This window comes from Ictidomys tridecemlineatus, chromosome 8 (genome assembly GCF_052094955.1).
Source record: "Ictidomys tridecemlineatus isolate mIctTri1 chromosome 8, mIctTri1.hap1, whole genome shotgun sequence".
NCBI classification, from domain to species: domain Eukaryota; kingdom Metazoa; phylum Chordata; class Mammalia; order Rodentia; family Sciuridae; genus Ictidomys; species Ictidomys tridecemlineatus.
Genome location: NC_135484.1, coordinates 21122572 through 21144697, shown reverse-complemented (window position 1 = coordinate 21144697; position 22126 = coordinate 21122572). Strand labels below are relative to the sequence as shown.

Here is a 22126-nt window from a genome sequence, read left to right as displayed (position 1 = left end):
AAAGTAACCCATCTTTTATTATGGCATTAGAATAAAGTTGTCCTGTTCCTTTTTCTTTGAAAGGAAAACATGCAAGTGGTTATTCATTATCATAAAAGTCAGATTCTTCCCAGATATAGTGTAGCACACCTATAATTCCAGTGACTTGGGAGGCTAAGGTGGGAGGATGGCAAGTTCAAGGCCAGTCTGGGCAACTTGGTGAGATCCTGTCTTAAAACAAAAAAAATAAAAAGGTCTGGGTATGTCGCTTAGTGGTAGAATGCCCCAGAGTTTAATCTTCAGTATTGTATTTAAAAAAAAAAAATCAGATTTCTATCCATTCTGTCATGCACCTTATTGATAAAGATCACGTTATATGGCTCCTTTGTAATAATACTTATTACATTTGCATTTATTTTTTTACAATGTTAGCATTCTGATAGGCTACATTCCTGATTTGGTGGACATAATCATTATTGGATCTGTGTTGGGTGATGTTTGCATTTGTTTCCACACAATTCCTAGAGTATAGTCTGTGTTGAGTAAATAACAAATAAATGAGTCTTCCCAGTGTATTCTAAACTTTAATCACAAGATTTTTTTCTTGATGTTTTACTAGAATAAGTACTTAAGTTAACTGGGTAATATTTTGTAGCAATACCTTTGTTTAAACAGAATATTTTTTTCACTAGTTCTCACTACAGCAAATGAAAAGAGGGTACAAAGTTGCCACCTTGATTTTCTAGTCAGAATAGTGGCCTTCCACCGTGCTTCGAGAAAAGCAGCCATCAAAACAGAATACACAAATCAAAACTTTTCTTTCCAAATGATTGTGGCCTAGAAAATAAGCACATGCTCTGTTTCCTCATCTGTGATACCCATTTTAATTCTGTCAAATGAATTTCATTTTCACCCACAAAAAGCAAGTATATTCTCTTCAGGAGGGGAAAGAGAAGCCAAACCAAGGGCAGGAGGTTTTGTGGTTTACTAAATATGGTGGCAGATCCTACGTCTTCAAAAGTAGGTTGCAAGATTTGTCCAAATATAAATTATTAGTCACTACCCCTCATTTAGTCATAATTTTCCTATTAAGAATCACATAATGAATCTGATTCTGCTTTCTAAAATATTTATGGTGTACTTCACAAATATTTATTTTTACTTGGAACTTTGTATTTAGGGCGAAGAGTCACAGAGAATGGTTGAATTCTTTCTTCAGTAATGACGGTCGAGAGGCTTTGATTGCCAGAGAAAATCATGGTGTTACTTTCATATTAGCCTTTTATTCCCTCCCTCCCTCCTTTCCTCCCTCCTTCCCTCTCTCCCTCCATTCTTTCCTCCCTCCTTCTCTTACTTCCTTTCCTCCCTCTCTCTTTCACCTGGAGGTGAGGAATAATTGAAAATTGATAAATAAAAGAATTGAGGAAGTGTGGATCCCATTGCACACACAAAACCAAAGCACCTGCTCCCTGCTGTGCAGGAAGGGGTTTCTGAGTCCGTACTAGATTTGGGGAGAATTATCCACAGTTGTTTTCCGCTCCTCTTCAAGGTTATCTCTTTACATTGCTTAACATCTTCTACTTAAGAATATGCATTTTTGACCAAAGAGCTTTAAATATTGTTTAGGTTGGTTTTGGACCATCCTCAGACTCTCTCCTTTAATCATAATTGCTGTTGAACTTTGAATGTAAATGTACTTTTCCTGGTTGACGTTGCGGGAAGAGCCTTGGTTTCTGAATGAGGGTCCTTACTCTAGCTCAGCCATTAACTAGCCAGCTGATCTTGAATATGTAACTTCACTTCTCTGTTTTCCTCTCTAAATTATGGGCCTGGGACAAGACCATTTTGAATCTTCCTTTGCCTCTAGATTTATAACATATGATTCTTTCAGAAACATGGATAGCTGTATTTAGCATTTTGTATCCAGCCACTGCCCTGAGCATTAGGTTTAGTCACTGTATGAGTCTGTTTTCTGTTGCTATAACAAAATCTCTGAGGCTGGGAAATGTATGAAGAAAACAATGTATTTAGCTCACAGTTTGAGAGGCAGTGTCATATGGCAGGTAACATCATGGTGAAGGTACATGTGAGAAGCAGTGATCATATATATGGTGAAGAGGCTAGAGAGCAAGGAGTGGTCAGTTTTGTTCTTTTATAATGGTTCTGTTTTAGGAATCAATTGGAGTCCCATGAGAACTACCTTTCTGACGGTAGCACCCTCAGTGACCTCCCACTAGACTCCACCTCCTTGAGGTGGTTCTACCACCTAGCACCTTGAAACACTGGGACCAAACTTCCAACATGGCTCCTTGGAGAACATGCACACAACGTATCCTACTGTAGTCATTACCCAGGTTCAGGTTAATGTCAAGTTTATCTCTTGTAAATCTGATAATGTTAAATTGCTAAAGAAAGGTGGTTTTCTGGGTCATTTGTGCCTCTGACTTAGATGTCTGTAATCCTTACCAGAACCCAGGTAAAGGTGAAGCCGCTAATAAAAATTTGAGACTTGGGAACTTGATTGAACTGACCTAGCAAATGATTTCTTGGATATTTTCCAACTTTTGTTATTACTTGTAGTGCCTGTTGAAAGCCTGGCTTACCGAAAAAGAAGAGGCTTTGAATAAAGTCCAGACGAGCAACTTCAAAGACCAGAAGGAGCTAAGCGTCAGTGTCCGACGTCTGGCTGTAAGTCATGTGGTTGGCAATGTCTTTCCTCACTGTGAACACCATACCTGACAAGAACAACTTAGAGGAGGAAAAATTCATTTGGGCTCACTATTTCAGAGGTTCCGTTCATGGTTGACTCTGGGCCCCAGGTGAGGCAGAACATCATGGCAGAAGGGCATAGTGGAGGAAAGCTGTTGGCCGCAGAGAGAGTGGGAATCTAGGGACAAAATAGAGTCACCAAAGTCCTGCCCCCATTGACCTACTCCTTCTGGCCACACCCTACCTGTCTACAGTTATCACCTAGTACAATAGTCTTTTCAAATTTTTCAGCCATCAAATGGATTAATCTACTGATTAGGTTATAGCTCTCTTAGTCAAATCACTTTACCTCTGAACATTCCTGCATTGTCTATCATGAGCTTTTCTGGGGGAGACATTTCACATCCAAACTATAACATTGTGTTCCTGGCCCCCCAAAACTCATGTCCATCTCACAATGCAAAGTGCATTCTGTCAGTGTTCTGTGTTGATGGTTAATAGGATGTCATGAATGAGGATTATAGCTCAGGACCTGGCAGGACACTGTTGTCATGCGTTGATCTGGAACTACAAGTCTTATGTTTTAGTATAGTGAATCACATTCCTTCTAAATCTAACGAAAAAAATGAACATGTTCAAATTTCCTGATTGGGGAATAGGAAGACAGAATCCTGTTGAGAGAGAATTGTCTAATAAGTATCTGAAATACTAGATTTTGAAGGAAGATATGGAAATGAAGCGCCAGACGTTGGATCAGCTGAGTGAGATTGGCCAGGATGTGGGTCAGTTACTTGATAATCCCAAGGCGTCTGAGAAGATGAACAGTGACTCGGAGGAGCTGACTCAGAGATGGGATTCTTTGGTTCAGAGACTAGAAGATTCCTCTAACCAGGTAGGTACCTTTTGATTTGGATAGAATGTTGTAGCAGGAAGTAACAATTTAAATGTTCAGGTCGCTTTGGGCTTTTATGAAATGGAAAGACTTGTTGGTGAACTAAAAAGTTAATTCCTCATATCTGATGAATAATTGATAATGTGGAAATCTTTCTTCCATTCTCTAACATAAATTTTAATAGATTTTCCAAAAACTTAATATTCAGTAGTTCAATCTGCAGTAATTAATAACACTTAGACATATCCAGCATATAATCTTAAAATTTTAAATCTTAAGTAATCTTATTAATCTAAAATATTTTGTGAATTTGTAAATAAGACTTTGGTATAAACATAAATGTTTATAGCAACATTATCAATAACAGTAAAAAAATGGAACAACCCAAATGTCCATCTGTGGATGAATGGATGAATAAAACATGGTATAGCCAGGAAATGCAGTTTTACTTGGCCATAAACAATAATAAAAGTGTTAACATGTGCTACAGTTAGGGATGAATCATGAAAACATGCTAAGTAAAAGAAGCCAAATGCCAGATTATATGATTCCATTTGTTTCAAATGTCCAGAATAGATGAATCCTTTGAGACAGAAGGCAGATAGCTAGTTGCCAGGGTTGCGGGGGTAGAGTTTGCAAAGTTGCTCTTAAGAGAGATGAAGTTTTTTTGGGGGGTTAGCAAAGCTCTGCGAATATACTAATAACTACTGAATTGATCATTTTCAAAGGGAAATTTTCATCATATGTTATTTATATCTCGAAAAAGCTCTTTATACAAAATCCAAATTTGTGTGATTTTTATCTCAGGTGACTCAGGCTGTAGCGAAGCTGGGGATGTCCCAGATTCCTCAGAAGGATCTTTTGGAGACGGTTCGTGTAAGAGAACAAGTAACTACCAAAAAGTCTAAGCAGGAACTGCCACCGCCTCCTCCTCCAAAGAAGAGACAGGTCCACGTGGACATTGAAGCTAAGAAAACGTGAGAACAGAGAAATTCTCTAGACCCAGTATTGTACACAGTGCATTTGACAGTTGACACTTATTTTGTACTAATCACTAATGAAGTGCAAATTGTGACATAATTATTATTATGGAAATTCAAGTCTGAAGTGCCTCTGAGGCATTTGAATATTCTGCTTCGCACTCGCTAAGCATCTCCATTGTGCTGGATGGTTTTATTTATCTCATGTTTAATTTGTTGAACTCTGTGGAGAAACTCTCTGTTCTCCTTTCCCATCCTTTACCTTGGAATGAAATGATCGTTCACAGCTCTTCGTTTATTCTTTCTTTCACAATTTACAACTTGGACGGTTTTGCTTTAGATAGGTTCTTTATTCTTTGTGAATCTTCCTCTACTCACCATTAAAAATGATTTCTATCAGGAAAACAACTCCTTTTTAGTGTCCCCTTTTTCTTCCTTATTCTTTTTTCATGTTTCCTTGGTTAATTCCTTTGTCAGATTCATTAACAGGTTCTTCCTGTTTGGTATCAAGGTTCACCTTTGGTGTGAAATGTTTCTTTTTGCCTTACTGATTCAAAAGAAAACTCAGAGTCTTTGTAAGAAGAACGCTCACAGCAGACATCTGTTGAACTCCTGCTGATGTCAGATTTCTGTTCAGCCCTACTGTATTCCAGGCACTCTAACTTACATCCACCATAGTGGTGCATCCTCAAAGTGACCTTTGATGGGCACTGTTATACCCCATTTGCAGTAGGACCCCAGGGCTTGATTAAATGGACAGGGATTTGAGACCCAAATGAAAGTGATATTGCTTTTTCTAATTAAGTTTTTTTGAGACAAAGCAGGATTTCAGTTTAATCAGATGATTTTCATTTTGATCGTAATCCTGCCTCCTAGTAGCCTCTTCTTGGAGGACCACTGTATCTCTGAGTTGTAAGCAGCAGCTGTGTCACCTTTACTCTTGGAGCCAAGGCAGCCATGTGGAAGATGATCTGGCACAGATCCTATGTCTCCTGAGTGCCTATTAGCTGCCAGGTGTATCCGACAGTGCATCTCTCACTGCTGATTTGTGCATTTGAAAGGATGGAAGGTTGGGAAAGACTAGATGTGTCGCTGTGAAAGTTGAATTTAAACACATCTGTAGTGTATTCGGAGCTTTCTGGGCTAGAAACAGAGAATGTACCCAAAGTGGTTAAACAGTGAGGTCCTTACAAGAAAAACAGAAGCAGGGCAATTTTAACAGGAGAGTGTACTTTGATATGCCTCCACCTTACTCTCTGCCAGTTTTTCACCTGCAGCCCTGTCTTCTCAGCAAGAGACTCCCCTGGTATCACTGGCCAGAATTCACCCACTTGTTTGTGTGGGTTTTTTTTTTTTTTTTTAAGAATTTAACTTTTATTTTTTATTTATTTGTTTTTTATGTGGTGCTGAGGATTGAACCCAGTGCCTCACCTATGCTAGGCAATCGCTCTACCATTTGTTTTTGCCATGCGCACGTGGGAGGTTGAGATGGTTTGTTTTGTTCAGTCTCTGTAGTTTGGCTTCTGGGGGATTCACGCAGTAAGGGAGAGGTCTACAGAGAAGATAATAAGCAACCAACTCTGAGGACCACAGTTATTCCAGCCCATGATTGATTACTGCAGACATTCCTTCAGTTAATTCCTGGACAATTAGAGGCTTGAGCACGGGTAGTTCATTAGAGTAGAAGGTGGTTAAATATCATTATTAGAAATGTTATTTCTGCACCCATAGTCTGCCCCCCTCTAATCTACCCATGTGGGATTGCTCTTCTTTCTGGAGCAGTATGGAGTCACATAGTTCCTCTTGAGAATTTGAAGACAGCTCTCATAGTCCACTTTTCACTGTCCTAAAGGCCAGAGTGTCTGTAAGTATTCCTAGTGTGACATGGTTTCCAGATCCTTCAGATCTTCATTCTGCTCTGGAAGCTACTGTTTACTTGTCTTAAGATGACCTGCCTGAGCAGCTGAGAGCCGTAAATAACACTGCTTCCTTCTCTTCTCATGATGTCACTGGTGGTGGTGTTTTTGCCTGCTCCCGGCATGGCTGGACAGTTGTTTCCTACAATCTGGATATCTGTTTCTGTGACCTGAGATCATTGTACCACTTTTACTCACTTGAAATACAGAAGTATATGGAATCTCCAAGATCATTTCACACATGTGATCTTTGGATGGCCTTCCTCTTTTCTGAAAGGTTAGAGAGGTGGGATGGCAGGAGGAGTCTCCTGTTTGTGCAGACACCTTGGCCTCTGGGTGTTTACCCAGAGCATCATAAAATTTGGCGAAGGGAAGTATAAATTGTTTGCATTGAACCTAATTAACTATAAATAAGAGAGGAAGATAGTGCCAAGCAGGGAAAGTCTGGGGATAGGAGGACAGTCCATATCTTGCTTCAGGATTGATTGGTGTTAGTAGTCTGGAAAGTTCATGTGTCAACGGGGATGATGGTGCTTAGGGGGTCAGCCACCAGAGTGTTCAGTCAAGGTTTTAACTTACATTCAGGAATGTGGAACAGTCTTTTGTTAGTTTTGGCTGGTAACTGTTAACTGATTAGCTTCCCTTATCTCTTCCCCCTCCATCCTCTAGTCTTTGTAATTAAATTTAAACATCTCGGCATTTTAGGTGGAAAACCTATCTTGGTAAAAGGTCAGTTTATTCATTACTCACTAGAAACACATCAAGAGAAATTTCCCAAAGGAACAAAGGTAAGAATCCCAGCTGCTGCTTAAAGTACTGAGAACACTATGGGCAGGAGGATGGGCTGCCTGGATTGAAGCCCAGCCCCACCATTTATTAATGTGGCACAATTACTGTAAAGTTCAGTGAGTTCAGCTGAACATACTTCAGTGGAATACACTTCATAGGGCAATTGTGATTCTTAGAGTTAGTAATATGCATCAAATGCTAAGTGTTTTAGTCAGCTGGTTCTTGTCAAAAGCCTGACAAGAACAGTTAGAGGAGGAAAGGTTTATTTTGGGGCTCACAGTTTTAGCAGTGTCAGTCCATAGATGGCTAACTCCATTGGTCTGGGCCTGAAGTGGGCAGAATGACATGGCGGAAGAGTGGAGGAAAGCAGCTCAGAACATTGAACGAGAGAGAGAGAGAGAGAGAGAGAGAGAGAGAGATTGAGATTGGGAGATTGGGCAGGACAAAATATAAACACAAAAGCCATACTCCCAAAGACCCATCTCCTCTAGCCACATCCTACCTGACTACAGTGGCCATCCAGTTAATCCTTATCAGAGGATTAGTGCACAGATTAGGTTAAAGCTTTCATAACTCAATTGAGTTCCCTTTAAGCTTCTTGAATCATCTCACACATGAACTCTGGGGGATGCCTCATAGCTAAACCACAACACTCAGCCAAGGGCCTGGTCTCTGGCCAGCAGTCGGTGACTGTTTCTCTTGTTCCTCCTTGTGGTACTGTTGACCTGCCTTTGCAGTACCTCTTCCGACTGTCCACTTTCCTCTTTTCCACTGTCACTGTCTTAGTTATGGGCTTTTCTCTGCACTTGCCTCTCTTTAATTCTGTCTCCTCAGTGAACACAAAAGTATGAATAGAATTAAATCAGTTCCATTTTAAAGTCTTCCACTCACTCGTAATTGTTCTTCCGTTAAGTCAGAATTCCTTAATATCTCCTGCAGAACCTTCCATTAACTGGTCCCTGGGATTCTTGGCCACCTTGTCCATTATCCTTACCTGCAGGTGCTTGCTATCCAAACACACATAACAATTTGGAGATTGTAAAATATGACGTTCCCATCCATCCCTTCCTTCCTTCCCTCCCTCCCTCCCTTCCTTCCTTGTTTCCTTCCTTCCTTGTTGTTTGTAAGGAAAACTGCTAAGTATAGCCATTGTTCTACACTGGAAGGCCATCCCTTCCCCATTGGATTAAGAGCCATTCCTGTGAATTCCTGGAAGTAGAATCTAGCAGATTCTTTTGTTATTGCTCTTGTTTGCTAGTGACTGGAGGCTCCTTGAGGGCTGAGGTTTGTGTGTCTCATTCTTCTTGATATCACAGCCCACGCCCATGCCTGGCATGTAGTTGTACTTGATAATTATGTTTGGAACAAAAAAGGCATTAAATTTAGTAATGTTTGTACTTGATTTCTTCTGTTACTATCTAACCAAATGTATTTCTTATTATTTTTAAGAGTGTATAAAAATACAAGGGGTTCCTTCCAAAGTTAAAAAATTGTAATTTGTTATTTATTTATTAATACTACAGTATTATTACTCAGTCCATGTATGATCTTAGTGTGGTTACTATATTTCTGGGTTACTATTTTGGAGCATTGTTCGAAGACATACACCCAATGGGCATTTGAATTGTTCTTTCCTGAACCAAGTGAAACAGGAAAACAAAATGAGAGGTGGTAATATCTGAATCTTAACTCAGGTTTGATGCTGTAAGTGCAGAGCTGATGAACTGGATTCTGAAATCAAAGACTGCCATTCAGAGTTCAGAGATAAAAGAGTATAAGAAGATGCAAGAGACTTCAGAAATGAAAAAGAAGTTGAAGGTAAAAAAATAAATCAAAAATTCTATACTGAGTAAAATATTTCATCAGGCTGGATTTGCTGTTGGCATAAGAATGTGATGGGATCCAGTGTGATAAATGCAGCCATAAGGTACCTTTTAGAACATCGCAGGAAATTTTGAAAACTTTTGTCCTGGCTCTTGGAGGATTCCCCTGTGGTGGAGGATTGTTTCTCCTTTTCTCCTCTGCAACTGTCCAGGTCTGCATGGGCCATGCTTCCTAAGGTTATGATCCAGTTTTCATTACTATTTTAAACCTGTTTCGATCTACTTGAATTGTAATTTATGACTTTGTGTTATTTCAAAGATGTTTTGCCTTCTGAATACAGTAAACTGTTTCAGATCTCAAAATGTCTTCAATATGTTCTCTTTAAAGAAGAAATACTTCAAAAATTAGATAAAGTTTGTATCCATAGATTCCACATGTGTAGACTTCACCAACTGTGAATTGAAAATATGGGGGGAAAAAGTTTTCAGAAAGTTCCATAAAGTAAAACTGATATTTGTTGTGCACTGAACACTTAGCTGAGTCCAGGAGAAGGAAGCCATGTGTGGACACATGCAGCTGTTCTGTAGCCTCCCACTGTCCCATCTCATGCACTCTCAGCCTCTCTAGCACTCCTTACCTACCTCCTGTCTTATTCTTGTACTATAACCATATACCTAGGATGGTGGCCTTTGTACTGATCTCATACAGGCTTATTTCCTTGTCATTTCCAAATACACGATAACATCTATTTATGTAACATTTACACTGTACTAGATATTATAAGTAATTTAGAGATGATTTAAAGTACACCAGAGGATTTCTTGGGTTAACTGTGCCTACTAAACCATTTTTTACAAGGGACTGAACATCCTCAGATTTTGGTGTCTGCAGGGATGTCCTGGATCCAGTCTTCCACAGATCCTGATGGATGACCTTAAGAAAATTATGAACTGCACTTTAAATCTGAAGAACAAAATTGCTTTAGTTTGGGTTTTATCATTCTTTTAAAATAATACATGAAAAATGCTTGTGGTTGAAGTTAGCATTAGACTTTAGAAATATAAAAACACCAAGGAATAACACTGAACCTCCAAATATTTCCCTTTTTCTTGTTATCATTTTCTCTGTGATGTCTGTCATAGCTCATTCAGTTCTTTGGACTCAAACCATTATTTTTATGGTGTGGAATACTCAGACTATGTGAATAGTACCCTGAATCTAAAACAGTAATTTAACTTATTTCTTCTTGATAGAAACTCATCATTATAGTGTGCATTTTTTCTTATAGAAGAAGCTGAAGTTTTTAGTTGCTGTCATTATTGTTTAAATTATCTTTTCATATTTATTCATTTCTGGGGTACTGGAGCGTAGCCTGGAATTGTATAGTTTTTTTTTTTTTTTTTGGTAAACTTTGAAATGCTTTAAGAAAATTTGAGAGGGACATTAAACATAAAAATTTAAAGTAGAATCAGCATTCTATTGAGAAGAAAGTTTACACTGTTCTTATATTGGAACTTTTTCTCCAGGGATTAGAAAAAGAACAGACAGAAAGATGCCCCCAGCTGGATGAATTAAACCGAACTGGACAAATCCTTTTGGAACAAATGGGAAAAGGTGAGACCCTTATTCCCCCCCCCCGTTCCCCCCCAGATTATTTTATATGGTGACATTGAATAATATTGCAGTTTGACATATCCAACATCTAACACTCTACTCTCTTTTTTGTTAGAAAAATTAGTTTCAATTTTTTTTTTCTTTTTAGGCAGAAGAATCTTTTAAAATAAATTTTATAGGGAAGTTAATTAGCAAAAGGAGATAAAAGCAAAGTCATTCTTCTTTTATGGGGTCAAGGAACTAAAAGTGAAACCTCAGCAGGATAACTAATGTCCAGTGGACAATTTTAAAACCTCATCTTTTGGGGTTGTGTACTGAACATTTTTTTCACAGGAGCGTAGCAAAAGGAAACTATACTTTGACAACACTTGGCAGGTGAAGTTACCTTAAGGTAAATCCATAGTGGTATTTGAGTTTTTGGTCACTTTCAGTGCATTATATTATTTTGCTCTAGGGATGTTTTTAATAGTAAAATATGATGTTACTTGTATTTGAATCTTTTACTTGAACTAAATAACTTTTAAAAAAGATTAGTGTATTTTTTTTTTCTCTGTGCAGATTAGCATATGGTTCTGTCTTCGGTCTAACTTTGAGGGATGTTTCTTGTACACCCTACTCCTTCCTCTAAGAGTGGTCAGTGCTCTGGGTCTGCTGTCGCTCTCCCTGACCAACACAGAAATACTAATGCAGAATTGGGAATTATAGTTTGACAAAAATCTCAAAGCAATGGTTTCTAATCTTTGGTTTTGACTTTTTATTATGAAAATTGTAAGCATATTCAAAGCAAATAGAATAGTGTAGTGAACCTCTTTGTACAAGCTACCCACTTTGAAAATTAGTGATGATCTGCCATTCTGGAATTCTCTGTACCTTTGCCACTCCTTGTCCTTTTGAGTATTATTATTTTTTGTAGTTTTTTTTTTTTATAAGTGAAATTTGATTACACTGAAGTATATGAGACCTAGTTGTGCTGCTTTGACAAAAATACCCTGTGTAACTTACATGTGCCAAATCACTCCAGAAAGTGATCTCATATCCCTTTTGGATGAATCAATCTCCCTCCCCATCATGCCCTCTGAAACAATTCTGCTCTTTTTTTTTTTTTTTTTTTGAACCTTACATTATTTTTGCCACCAGTGTTTAAGAAAGTATCTCAGTTTATTTTATCTATCTATTTATCTATCTATCTGGTATATATGAGATTTATACACAAATATAAACACAAAATATCCACACATGTGTCCCATATATATTTATTTATTTCTAAATTATGCAAATGTGTCATTGTCAATCCATATAATTACAAAAGTTTAATATCTTTTTTTAAATTTCATTTTTAAATTTTTTTTATTTATATATGACAGTGGAATGAATTACAATTCTTATTACACATATAGAGCACAATTTTTCATCTCTGGTTGTATACAGAGTATATTCACACCAATTCATATCTTCATACCTGTTAAGATAATAACATCCATCACATTCCACCATCATTTGGAGTGGGTCATGCCTGTAATCCCAGCAACTTGGGAGGCTAAGGCAGGAGGCCAGTCTCAGTAATTTATTGAGACCCTAAGCAACTTAATGGGCCCCTTTCTCAAAACAAAACAAAACAAAAAAACAAACAAACAAAAACATGTTGCTGGAGTTGTAGCTCGGAGGTAGAGGACTTGCCTAACATGTGTGAGGCACTAGGTTAGATTCTCAGCACTGTATATAAATAAATAAATAAAAATGAAGGTCCATCAATATCTAGAAAAAATATTTAAAAGAAAATTTAAAAACATAGGAAAAATAGGGATGAGGGGCTGAGATGTGGTTTATCATCCCCTGGGTTCAATCTCCAGTACCAAAAAAAAAAAAAAAAGGAAAAAAGACAAATAGTGTTGTATGTTCTTTCAAAATCCACCCTAGCAGATTGTCTTAGTTATCCCGTGTGTGGGCCTCCTACCTGGAGATTACCCCTTCAGATATTTTCTTGAAGATCCAGAGACACAAGCAGACCATAATTTCCCTTGAAATGCTGATTCTTGCCATCATAATAGAGAGCTGTCCATTTCTATTTTACATTCTTTACTTGTACCTCAACACTGTGCCTTGGGACTCTGTGTGTCTGGTGTGAAGGTCGGGTAGCTTCATGAGTTTACCCACTGAGATTACCACCAGCCTAGGTAGCCTTTAGTCGATGGGCAGAGGCAGGATTAATGAGGATCCAGAGGGAAGACTGCCTGGGTGAGAAGTTGGTGACAGGTGTCATGTTATAGTGGGGACAGCAGTGACTTGGGGGCTGGGTGGACTTGAGTTCTCCTGTCCTTTTCTAATTTCTTGACTTTGAGAAGGTCAGGGAACACTTGTTTCTTTGCTTCTGTGTCTAGCAAGTCAAAGAGTTCATTAGCTGACTTAGCTTTTGTTCAATAAAATCTGTGAATAGGCAGCTCCTAAAAATACACACTCTGGAAATTGAATTTACGTGAAAGCGCTACTCACAAAGGTCAAGCGCAACGTGGTGGGGTGTAGGGGTGAGGCTTTATTAAGGAATGGATTTTGTAACCTAATGTATGTACCTATTCAGTTTCTTAGGAAGTTTTTATATTTTCACTTACTTTTTTAAAGCTTTAGTAGAACTAGGAGTACTTTCAATAGAGAACAGTAATTCAATTTTTTTTTTTTTAGAAAAGACTTATTGGTTATTAAAATTTTTTAAGATGAGCCAGGAAGGTAGGAAATGGGGACATTGATCTGAGATGTGTTTTGGGTACAATTTTCTCACTTTTGTGGGCGTGTCTGCCTTTAGTTAAAGAGGAAAGAAAAGGGATATTTTTCAGTCTCCCACCATTATATCCATTATTCAGAATTTTCAGTAACACATGTTACTTTTCTACAAGTGTTCAGTGCTGTTACTCCTGTTGCTGTTTTAATACCAGGAATGTTGAACAGATGTGAAAGCACTATTGGGTGATTCTTCACTTGTCCCTCTCAAGAGTTTGAAACAAATTTTAGAATATGCATAATGAATGTAGAGGAATTTTTTTACAGAATGAAATATGGCCAACTTCTGCCTAGGTGTGGATGCAGATAAATGACTCAGTTCTGTTAGAAAAGCAAATGAAATTCTTCTGTAAAACAGATGCTTAAATAATCATGTCACTGTTTTCCTAAAACCAGTTCTGCCAAAAAACCCAACACTACCAAGTCTGATAGGACTTCTCTCCTAATAATGCATCGACTTAAGTTTTGAGATGCCCCGTAGAGCATAGCATGTTTAAAAAAAAATGAAATAATTAAATTTGTTTGACCTTTCCAGTTGATATACCAGATTTTCTTGGTTTAGCTTATCTTATTCCTGGGGATTGTCAACTAATGTCACAGTTGGGAATTATATATTGTGACTTTATGAGTCAACACTTCTTATTGCTGGCCAAGTATAAAAAACCTATGAACTTTGATGGTGGTTTTTTTGCTTTGTCAACTTTTCCCATATTTCAGTAGTGATAGGTCAAAAAACATCAAGTGAAGTGAGAGGAAGTGGCAGGAATGTGTTATATTTTGTCCCTTTTACTTAATTAAAATGAGGTGCTTTTATTAATTATTACTGATTTTGACTTTCAACTAGTCATATTCTAAGTGTTGAATGTTCTGTAGAAATAGAAAAGTTACAGTTGGGTCTCTTGGAGCAAAAATAATTATTTTTAAAGACAACATGTAGTTTTCCTTTTTTAGGATGCAAATTGTGTTGTGGTTATTACTTGATGTCATTTTAGCCAGCAATGTCTCAAACATAGAGAAGGGGAGATTTCACCTTTTACAACTGGTTTGAAGGGATGAAATGAAGGGGGGTCATGAGAGACTGTGAATCAATAATTCAAGAAGTTTCTTTAGCTGCCCTGGTACCTGCAGTGAGTACCTCTTATCTGATTTCTAGTGGGGTGACAGTTTTTCATTTCAGGAATTTTATTTACCAGTTTAATTTTCTTCCTTGTTTAGCCACTTAATAAATTTCCCTGACATAAAAATGAAGTGGCTGATACAGTTATTCTGCCCATGTCCACCTAGACTAGAGATGATCTAGCAGGAGTGAAGCCTAGATCTCCACTGTGCAGAAAAATCATGATTCGCTGTGTTTCTGACCCACATGAACAGGGCTATTTGAACTTGGGTTGTGGCATGAAAGTTTTGCCTAGGTTGAATGTGTCACCTCTGTAACAGTGGATAGTGAACTTCAGCAACTGACATGGGGTACATTCAAATCCTCTAATATATTTGCATTTCTAGTTTTCGGTGGGTAACAATGTACTATTGAAGTTTTTAGAGTTGTATTGTCAGTGGACCATAAATGCCCTTTTGTTTTCCAGGCCTCCCCCTCTCCCTTTTTTTGGGGTTGATTTCTCATTACCCTGGATTTCTGTTGCATATGTTCACAAAGCAGAACTGTTTTATTGCCCTCCCACTGAGTTATTGAAGATGAGAAGCCTGTCCTTTCAACATGCATGTTCTCTGAATATAAAAATTCCTTTGCCAATTTCCCAATCTTTCTCATCGTCATTTTAAGGGATTTGATCTACTAAGGGAAGAACTGTGACGAGATCTATTGTTAGAGTCACATGCAATGGCGCATGCCTGTAATCCCAGGGAGTCAGGAAGTTGAGGTAGGAGGATTGAGGCCAGTCTTTGCCATTTAGCAAGACCTTGTCTCAAATAAAAAACAACACCAAAAAAAAAAAAAGACCTATTATTATATATTAAAAACCTTTGTTATTTCTAGGAACATTCTCTACCTTTCAAAAATATGAGGCAAACAAAATTATAAGAGTCTTATAAAAATAATGGCATTCTCTTCTGATATATTTCTAATCTTACCACACTTTGATGTTTTGGACATTGACTTATATATGTGCAGTGCCCTGTAGACTCCCGAGGCCTGGCTGATGGCTTAACTTTCCCACATGTGCCTGGTTGCTTCCCAGAAATTGGAATTCTTGCTATTTATTTTGTAATTTATATGACACCGTGGTTTGATCTCCACAGGTTTGCATGGCCTCTTCCTTTAATTAGCCAGCTGTCTTTATCTCTCACGACAGAGGGTCTTGATTATGATGTCAGAGGCCCATACAAATCCAGGCCATTGAATTTAGTTCCCTGGCTCAGGTTATAAGGTAGCAGAGTACAAAGAACACATTCTGCAGAAAAGGTAGTGGCCACACTGCACTGATGTGCCTTTTGTGGTAGCAACACCGCCCTGAACTGCCATTTCAGGGCCCCCCACCCTCCTAGGTCAAGCAGTTAAATATGCCTAAATATTTTTTAAAGTGCATCGTTATAATTTTTCATTGTTGTGTTAAGAGGGACACAAGGAAGTGATCCTTATATGTGAAGTTACCTCGTTTGGAATAACTTAGAATGTGTGGAACCAATTCAGAACAAAGTTTTATAAAACTCTGAAGTGTCTGCTTATTCTTTTGTCTGTGTAGAGGGTCTTTCTACTGAAGAAATAAAAAATGTTCTGGAGAAGGTTTTATCCGAGTGGAAGAATGTATCTCAGCATCTGGAGGATCTGGCCGGAAAGCTTCAGCTTCAGGAGGATATCAATGCTTATTGTAAGCAGATTGATGAGCTTGAAAAGATTGTAAAGAAGAAGGAGGAGTGGGTACAACACACTCCCTTTTCTAAATCTCCCCAGCAGTCCTTGGCAAGTTTGAAGGATTCCTGTCAGGTAAGGAGCCAGCCGTCTGGAGTATGCCAGAGTTCTATGTACCATTTCCTACTTGAGGCAGGTGCTTTTTGTGTCATGAAATTTTAGTTAATTCTGCTCTGATGGACTTTCGGGGTTCCTTCATTGAGTTATGTGACCATATTTTCTCTTCCACAGAGGGAACTCAACAATCTCCTTGGCCTCCAACCCAAAATTGAAATGGTGCGTGCAAGCTGCTTGGCCCTGAGGTCTCGGCCTTCAGTCCCAGGTTTTGTCCAGCAGAGCTTGGATGGCTTTCTGGGCCACTACCAGGCTGTGCAGAAGGATTTAGAGCATCATCAACAACAGCTAGAGAATGGTAAACCCATTCCCTTGGTTTTCTTACTTGATGATATTAATATCTCCTCTCTGTTTGCCTAAATCTAAAAATTATTCCCAATACTTAGATTGTCAGCGTGTTTATACGTTACACCAGTTTTACGTTTTCTTTGGCACCATGTGGTTCAAGGTCTTAAAGTATAATCAGACTATTTTCTGGGCTCACATTTGATTAGAAAAATACATACACTTTTCACATACTCTAAAAATGTGTTAATAGGATCTAATGCTTTTCTTAAATAAGTTTTTTTTTTTTTTTTGTGTGTGTGTGTGTGTGTGTGTTCGTATGTGTGTTACTGGGATCGGAACCCAGGTGAGCTCTCTTCCCCTTAGCTTCATCCCCAACCCTTTTTATGTTGAGATAGGCTCTTGCTAAGTTGCTCAGGCTGGACTCAACCTTGTAATCCCCTGCTTTAGACTCCCCGAGTACCTGGGATTACAGGTATGTACCACCATGCCTGGCATTAATATTTTAAAAGGAGAAATAGGTGTTGTTTCTTTCTTTGGATCTCCTCAGTAAGATTAGAAAGAATGATCACTTTTTTCTTTTCATTCATAATGATTATGGTTTTAGCAATACCATCCCTTTTTTGAAAAAGAAATCATATTCTTCTTCTAAAAGATGAAAAATTTTAATGAGATTTTTACTTTTGCAGTAAACCTGGTTTTAGGAAGTTAGCTGCTAAAGGCTGTGAGAGCTCATCCCTTATATTTTACTTATGTGTTTTCCTGAGCTGCTGTTTAAGTTTGGACTGGGTAGTACAGACTCAGAGCAGTGCCCATAACCACTGCCTTCTTCAGGTATGCAGATTGTGTAAGGACGTTAGGAATCAGTACATGTGTATATTAGACAATGTGTCTTATTGTCTTCCAGAAGGCATTTGGACACCGTGCCTTTGCTCATTGATATTCGTTAACCTAGAGTGCAAAGTAAATATGGAGAGGACCTCTTTCTCACTTTACTGGCACAAACTATGTTTTCATTTTGACAAGGACCCATAGGCATTTTAACCTTGGCTGCTGGCTGGTTTTGTCTCTTTGTCCTTCAGATGAACTCACTTCTCTTCCACACAAGTGCTGCTGTATGTGATTCTTATATTAGACGTACGAGTAGACTTCATCAGCGGGCTGTGGCTGGCCCTGTTTCTCAGGGTACCTGTGGCAGCCTGGTGCTGTGTCCCTGTACATGCCTGCCACTGTGAGATGGTTTTTCTTGGGGCCTTGTACTTACAGGAGGACTGGTGGATCTTTGTTTTCTTTCTTTATTCTTTGTGTGGCAATTGGGGAAGAGGAGATTATGTGGGACAAAAGGAACATTGTTGTTCCAGCTTTGGAGAGACATTTCATCATGATGAAATGAAGAAAAATGATAGTGAGTTAGTTAATATTTCAAACATCAACATCCGCAGGAATGAAGTCACTGTCTGAGTCCTAGAAATGCCAGTAGAATGACCTATTTTATTAACCAACAGAGACCCTTTTAAATTTTAATGAGGGGTCTAAATTATTATGCATTTGAATTCACTTATTATATATGGAAGATTAATGGTATATATAATAGCTATCATATTCCTAATATTATTTTCTCAAAGTAAGTATTTTTAAATAAACAGAATTGAAGAACCAGCCGGGACAAGCATATTTGGAGACACTAAAAACACTAAAGGATACACTAAGTGATTCAGAAAATAAGGCCCAGATGTCTCTCCATGCTCTGAATGATCTTGCCAAGATGGAGAAGGCCCTGCAAGAAAAAAAGGTATATATGGTTCTGAAGTCTAGAAATTTTAAGTCCTATATTTTAAGATTTTAAAAGGAGAAATAGGTGTTGTTTTTTCCTTTGGGACTTCTCAGTAAGATTAAAAAGAATGATTTTGTTATTTTTTTTAAAAACATTGGTCATTTGTAGTCAAAATTGGTCTCAAAATTTCTTAGAATTTGACGATTAACTATTATAGCATAGGACCTCAGATAAAAAGAAATTTATTTAGTATTAGTAGAAGAAAAGCATATTTTCTCCTTCTATTATAACTTGCCTAAAACTTTCAACCTGTTCATAATGTGCTAAGATCTCTTTTGTAAAATGAGGAATATTGAATTCATACTTTTAAAAAATTTGGTGTTGAGTATAAATGCTTCCCTGGTAGTAAGTTAAGTAACCTTAAGGTTCTGAAGTACTTCATCACAGAAAAAGACCAACCCTTAACACTGCACACTGGACCCTCATGGGTGTGGTGCTCCTGTGGCTCTCAGCATACAGAACATCTTATGTTGCCCACGCGTAACTCATGAAGGGAAAGCTTGAGTTTTTTTGATTATAACTATTCTTTTTACGATTCTTTTTTGATAAAATGTCTTTTTTTTTTTTTCTGATTGTGATTCCATCTGCACAGACACATTGCTGTATATGATTTTTACCTTTTCAATTTTTTTTCCTAGGCCCTTGATGAAATCCTTGAGAATCAAAAACCCATGTTATGTAAACTTGCAGAAGAAACAAAGGCTTTGGAGAAAAATGTGCTTCCTGATGTAGAAAAAATGTATAAGCAAGAATTTGATGATGCCCAAGGAAAGTGGAATAAATTAAAGGCCAAGGTTTCCAAAGATCTACATTTGCTTGAAGAAATTACCTCCAAACTCAGAACTTTTGAGGTAAATCAGGTGGCCATCAGGAGCTTAAGTTTATTGTAGGGTAAATGGTGATTATTACAATAAGACTCAAATATCTACTTATGTTGTGTGGTTTCTAGGCCCTCACTTTTTATGCGCTGAAGCTGAGATTTATTGTTAATGTGCTTGTGAGGCACATGCCTTTCTTTTTGCCTTGCAGAAAAGGCTTCTTGGTAGAGATGAACTTGACTTTGAAGATAAGAGAACATTGCTTAAAAATGGTCAAAATGGGGAACTATGTGAAATATTGGCTGGTCATTAAATTACTCAGTTGGGTAGAAGGAGCCCTCCACCTGCTTCTTTTTTATAACTTTATTTTTTTTATTTATATGTGGTGCTGAGAGTCGAACCCAGGCCCTGCATGTGTGAAGGCCAGCGCTCTACCACTGAGCCATAACCCCAGCCCCTGAACCTGTTTCTTTAAAGGTCTTTGACAGTTGGGTTGAAAATCTAAACTAGTGCATCTGTATCTGACTGGGGAAGCAAGTAATTCAGGGCACACAAATTCTGAAGTGAGTTGCTTTGCTACATCTGAAAATGTGCAGCACGGACGAAGCCTTAGTAAAGTTTGAGAAGGCAGGATCAACGCGAGGCTGTATAAGGAGGAAGTGGTAAAAGCCAGTGTCAGGTAAGGTCAGATTTTAATTCTGCCCGTGAGACCTGTGGAGAAGCAGAGCTGCCACGTCACCTGGTTTTCTCACCAGAAAGGACTGGGTAGAGAATGAGCCACTCACACTCTGTCCTCCGGGGACCTGTTCCTTGGTCCTCTCCTTTCCCTTTAGTCAGGGCTCCCCCTATTCCCCCCCTCTCCCACCTATGTGTTCTAAGATACACTTCTGCAACAGGGTCTGACCCAGAGAAGACACTCAATAAATATTTTTCAATGAATTGAAATGAGACGAGTAATAAGAACTTTAGATTTAGGTAGATGATAGATTTAGATCCCTAGAAAATTTGTGTGAAGGATATTGCTCAAAAAGGTGAAAAGATTGAAAGTAAAGGATAAGATATATGAAAGCAGTGTTTTAAAAATCAAAGTCAGAGAACTTGGGGCAGAAGAGGTCTGATGGTCCTGTACGGATCAGCGTGGAAGGCCTCCAGCGAGATTTGATGCGCGTTGACCACTGAACTTGGAGGGAAGCTCTTGACCCAGGAAGTGACGGGCAGTTCCAGTGAACCACAGCAGAAGACTGTGGATGGACAGGTTGTGTGGGTGTGTGTGGTGGCAGCAGTAGTTTTTAGATCTCACTCGAATAAACCATTAGTTATGAAGAGGAATGTGTTATTGGGTAGCTTTCACTTCATGAGTGAATCCACTTCTACTTATGTGTTATCAGTTGTAACTGTTTCAACTTTCAAAATGAGGATTACCCTCATCTACAATTCTAGAATTTTCAGTCATGGTCCAGGAGTGGATTGATGATCAGGAGTTCTCAGCTGTGGGGAAAGCACCCAGTGGGTAGGGCCAGGGACACAGGTAATCTTGTTAGTGCACCCAACAGGTCCACCAAACAGTCTTCCCACCCCACATGGGAATGGTGCTAAGAGTGAGCCATGCTGGGTTAAATAATTCCCGTTCTTTTCAATGATCATTCTTTTGTTTTCAGATTTAAATCTGAGAGGATTTTCAAAAGTTACAAATTACTCTTGGGTGAGATGAATATTAGCCAATATTTTAATTGAATTTCAAGAGGATCAATATTCTTCCAAAACACGAGAGAAAGTCCTGGGGTTATAGTAATCTGGCTTTAGGCTTTAGTGGGTTGTTGTTACTAATACAGCAAATCCAGGCACTTAGTGGTAAATTGGAGTGAATAAAAACATATTTCCAAGCCTCAGCATTGGTGAGATACTCAGCAGCTCCGTGAGACCCTCTCTCTAAATAAGATACAAAATAGGACTGGGGATGTGGCTCAGTGGTCCAGCGCCCCTAAGTTTAATCCCTGGTACTCATCCTCCCCACAAAAAAATGTACTTCCGTAAAAAATATATTCCCCATTAAACACATTTCTGAATAGTTTGGTGAGTTTTGTTGTTGTTGTTTTCATAGTAGTAGGTTTCTAACATCCTGTTATTTTTATTTGCCCTTTTTGTGTGCTAAGTACAAGATTGTTCTCAATGTCTGTTTCCTTAATTGTTCAACTTCTTCTCTGAAATATGTGTGCATATGTATGTGCATTTTTTTTTAAAATTTTTAAGAACACTCCTGCTCTCTTATGTGCTTTGAAGGAATTTCTTGTTACTTGTTTGCTCACAATTTACTTGAGAAAACTTAAAAATTCCATCCATCCCATAGTCTTTAGATGATTACAGGAAATATTCTTATACTGGTTATCATTGTTTTCTCTTTTTCACAGTGCTGATGTATAATTTCTTAGTCATTTAATTTCCGTTGTCTTTAAGACACGAGGTCCAGTAGGTACAGTGCCAATCTGTGTGATTTTTCTTAGGGACTAAACAATGGAATTGTTTCTTTATTTTATTTATTTGTTTGTGTACATATATTCTAATTATTATATTTGTTACTTATACATGACAGTAGAATGCATTTTGACACATCACACATAAATGCAGTATAACTTCTCATTCATCTGGTTGTACATGATGTAGATGTTTTCAGGTCATGTAATCATATATACACATAGGGCAATAATGTCCAATTCACTCTACTATCATTCCTACG

At 38.2% G+C, this 22126-nt stretch overlaps 1 protein-coding gene across 8 annotated transcripts in view; it reads left to right on the top strand.

Moving 5' to 3' along the window:
- The window catches only part of Utrn (utrophin), a 508932-nt gene that overhangs the window by 143128 nt on the left and 343678 nt on the right, over positions 1 to 22126 (top strand). For all 8 annotated transcript variants that reach the window (XR_013424804.1, XM_078018961.1, XM_078018962.1 and 5 more), the window contains 9 exons: positions 2560 to 2667; positions 3401 to 3580; positions 4388 to 4557; positions 8960 to 9083; positions 10616 to 10703; positions 16175 to 16416; positions 16573 to 16753; positions 18387 to 18532; positions 19213 to 19425. Coding sequence is in view for 7 of the 8 variants with exons in the window: in XM_078018961.1 (XP_077875087.1) it covers positions 2560 to 2667; positions 3401 to 3580; positions 4388 to 4557; positions 8960 to 9083; positions 10616 to 10703; positions 16175 to 16416; positions 16573 to 16753; positions 18387 to 18532; positions 19213 to 19425 (1452 nt within the window). In the remaining variant the exon portion in view is untranslated. The remainder of the gene's footprint in view (positions 1 to 2559; positions 2668 to 3400; positions 3581 to 4387; positions 4558 to 8959; positions 9084 to 10615; positions 10704 to 16174; positions 16417 to 16572; positions 16754 to 18386; positions 18533 to 19212; positions 19426 to 22126) is intronic.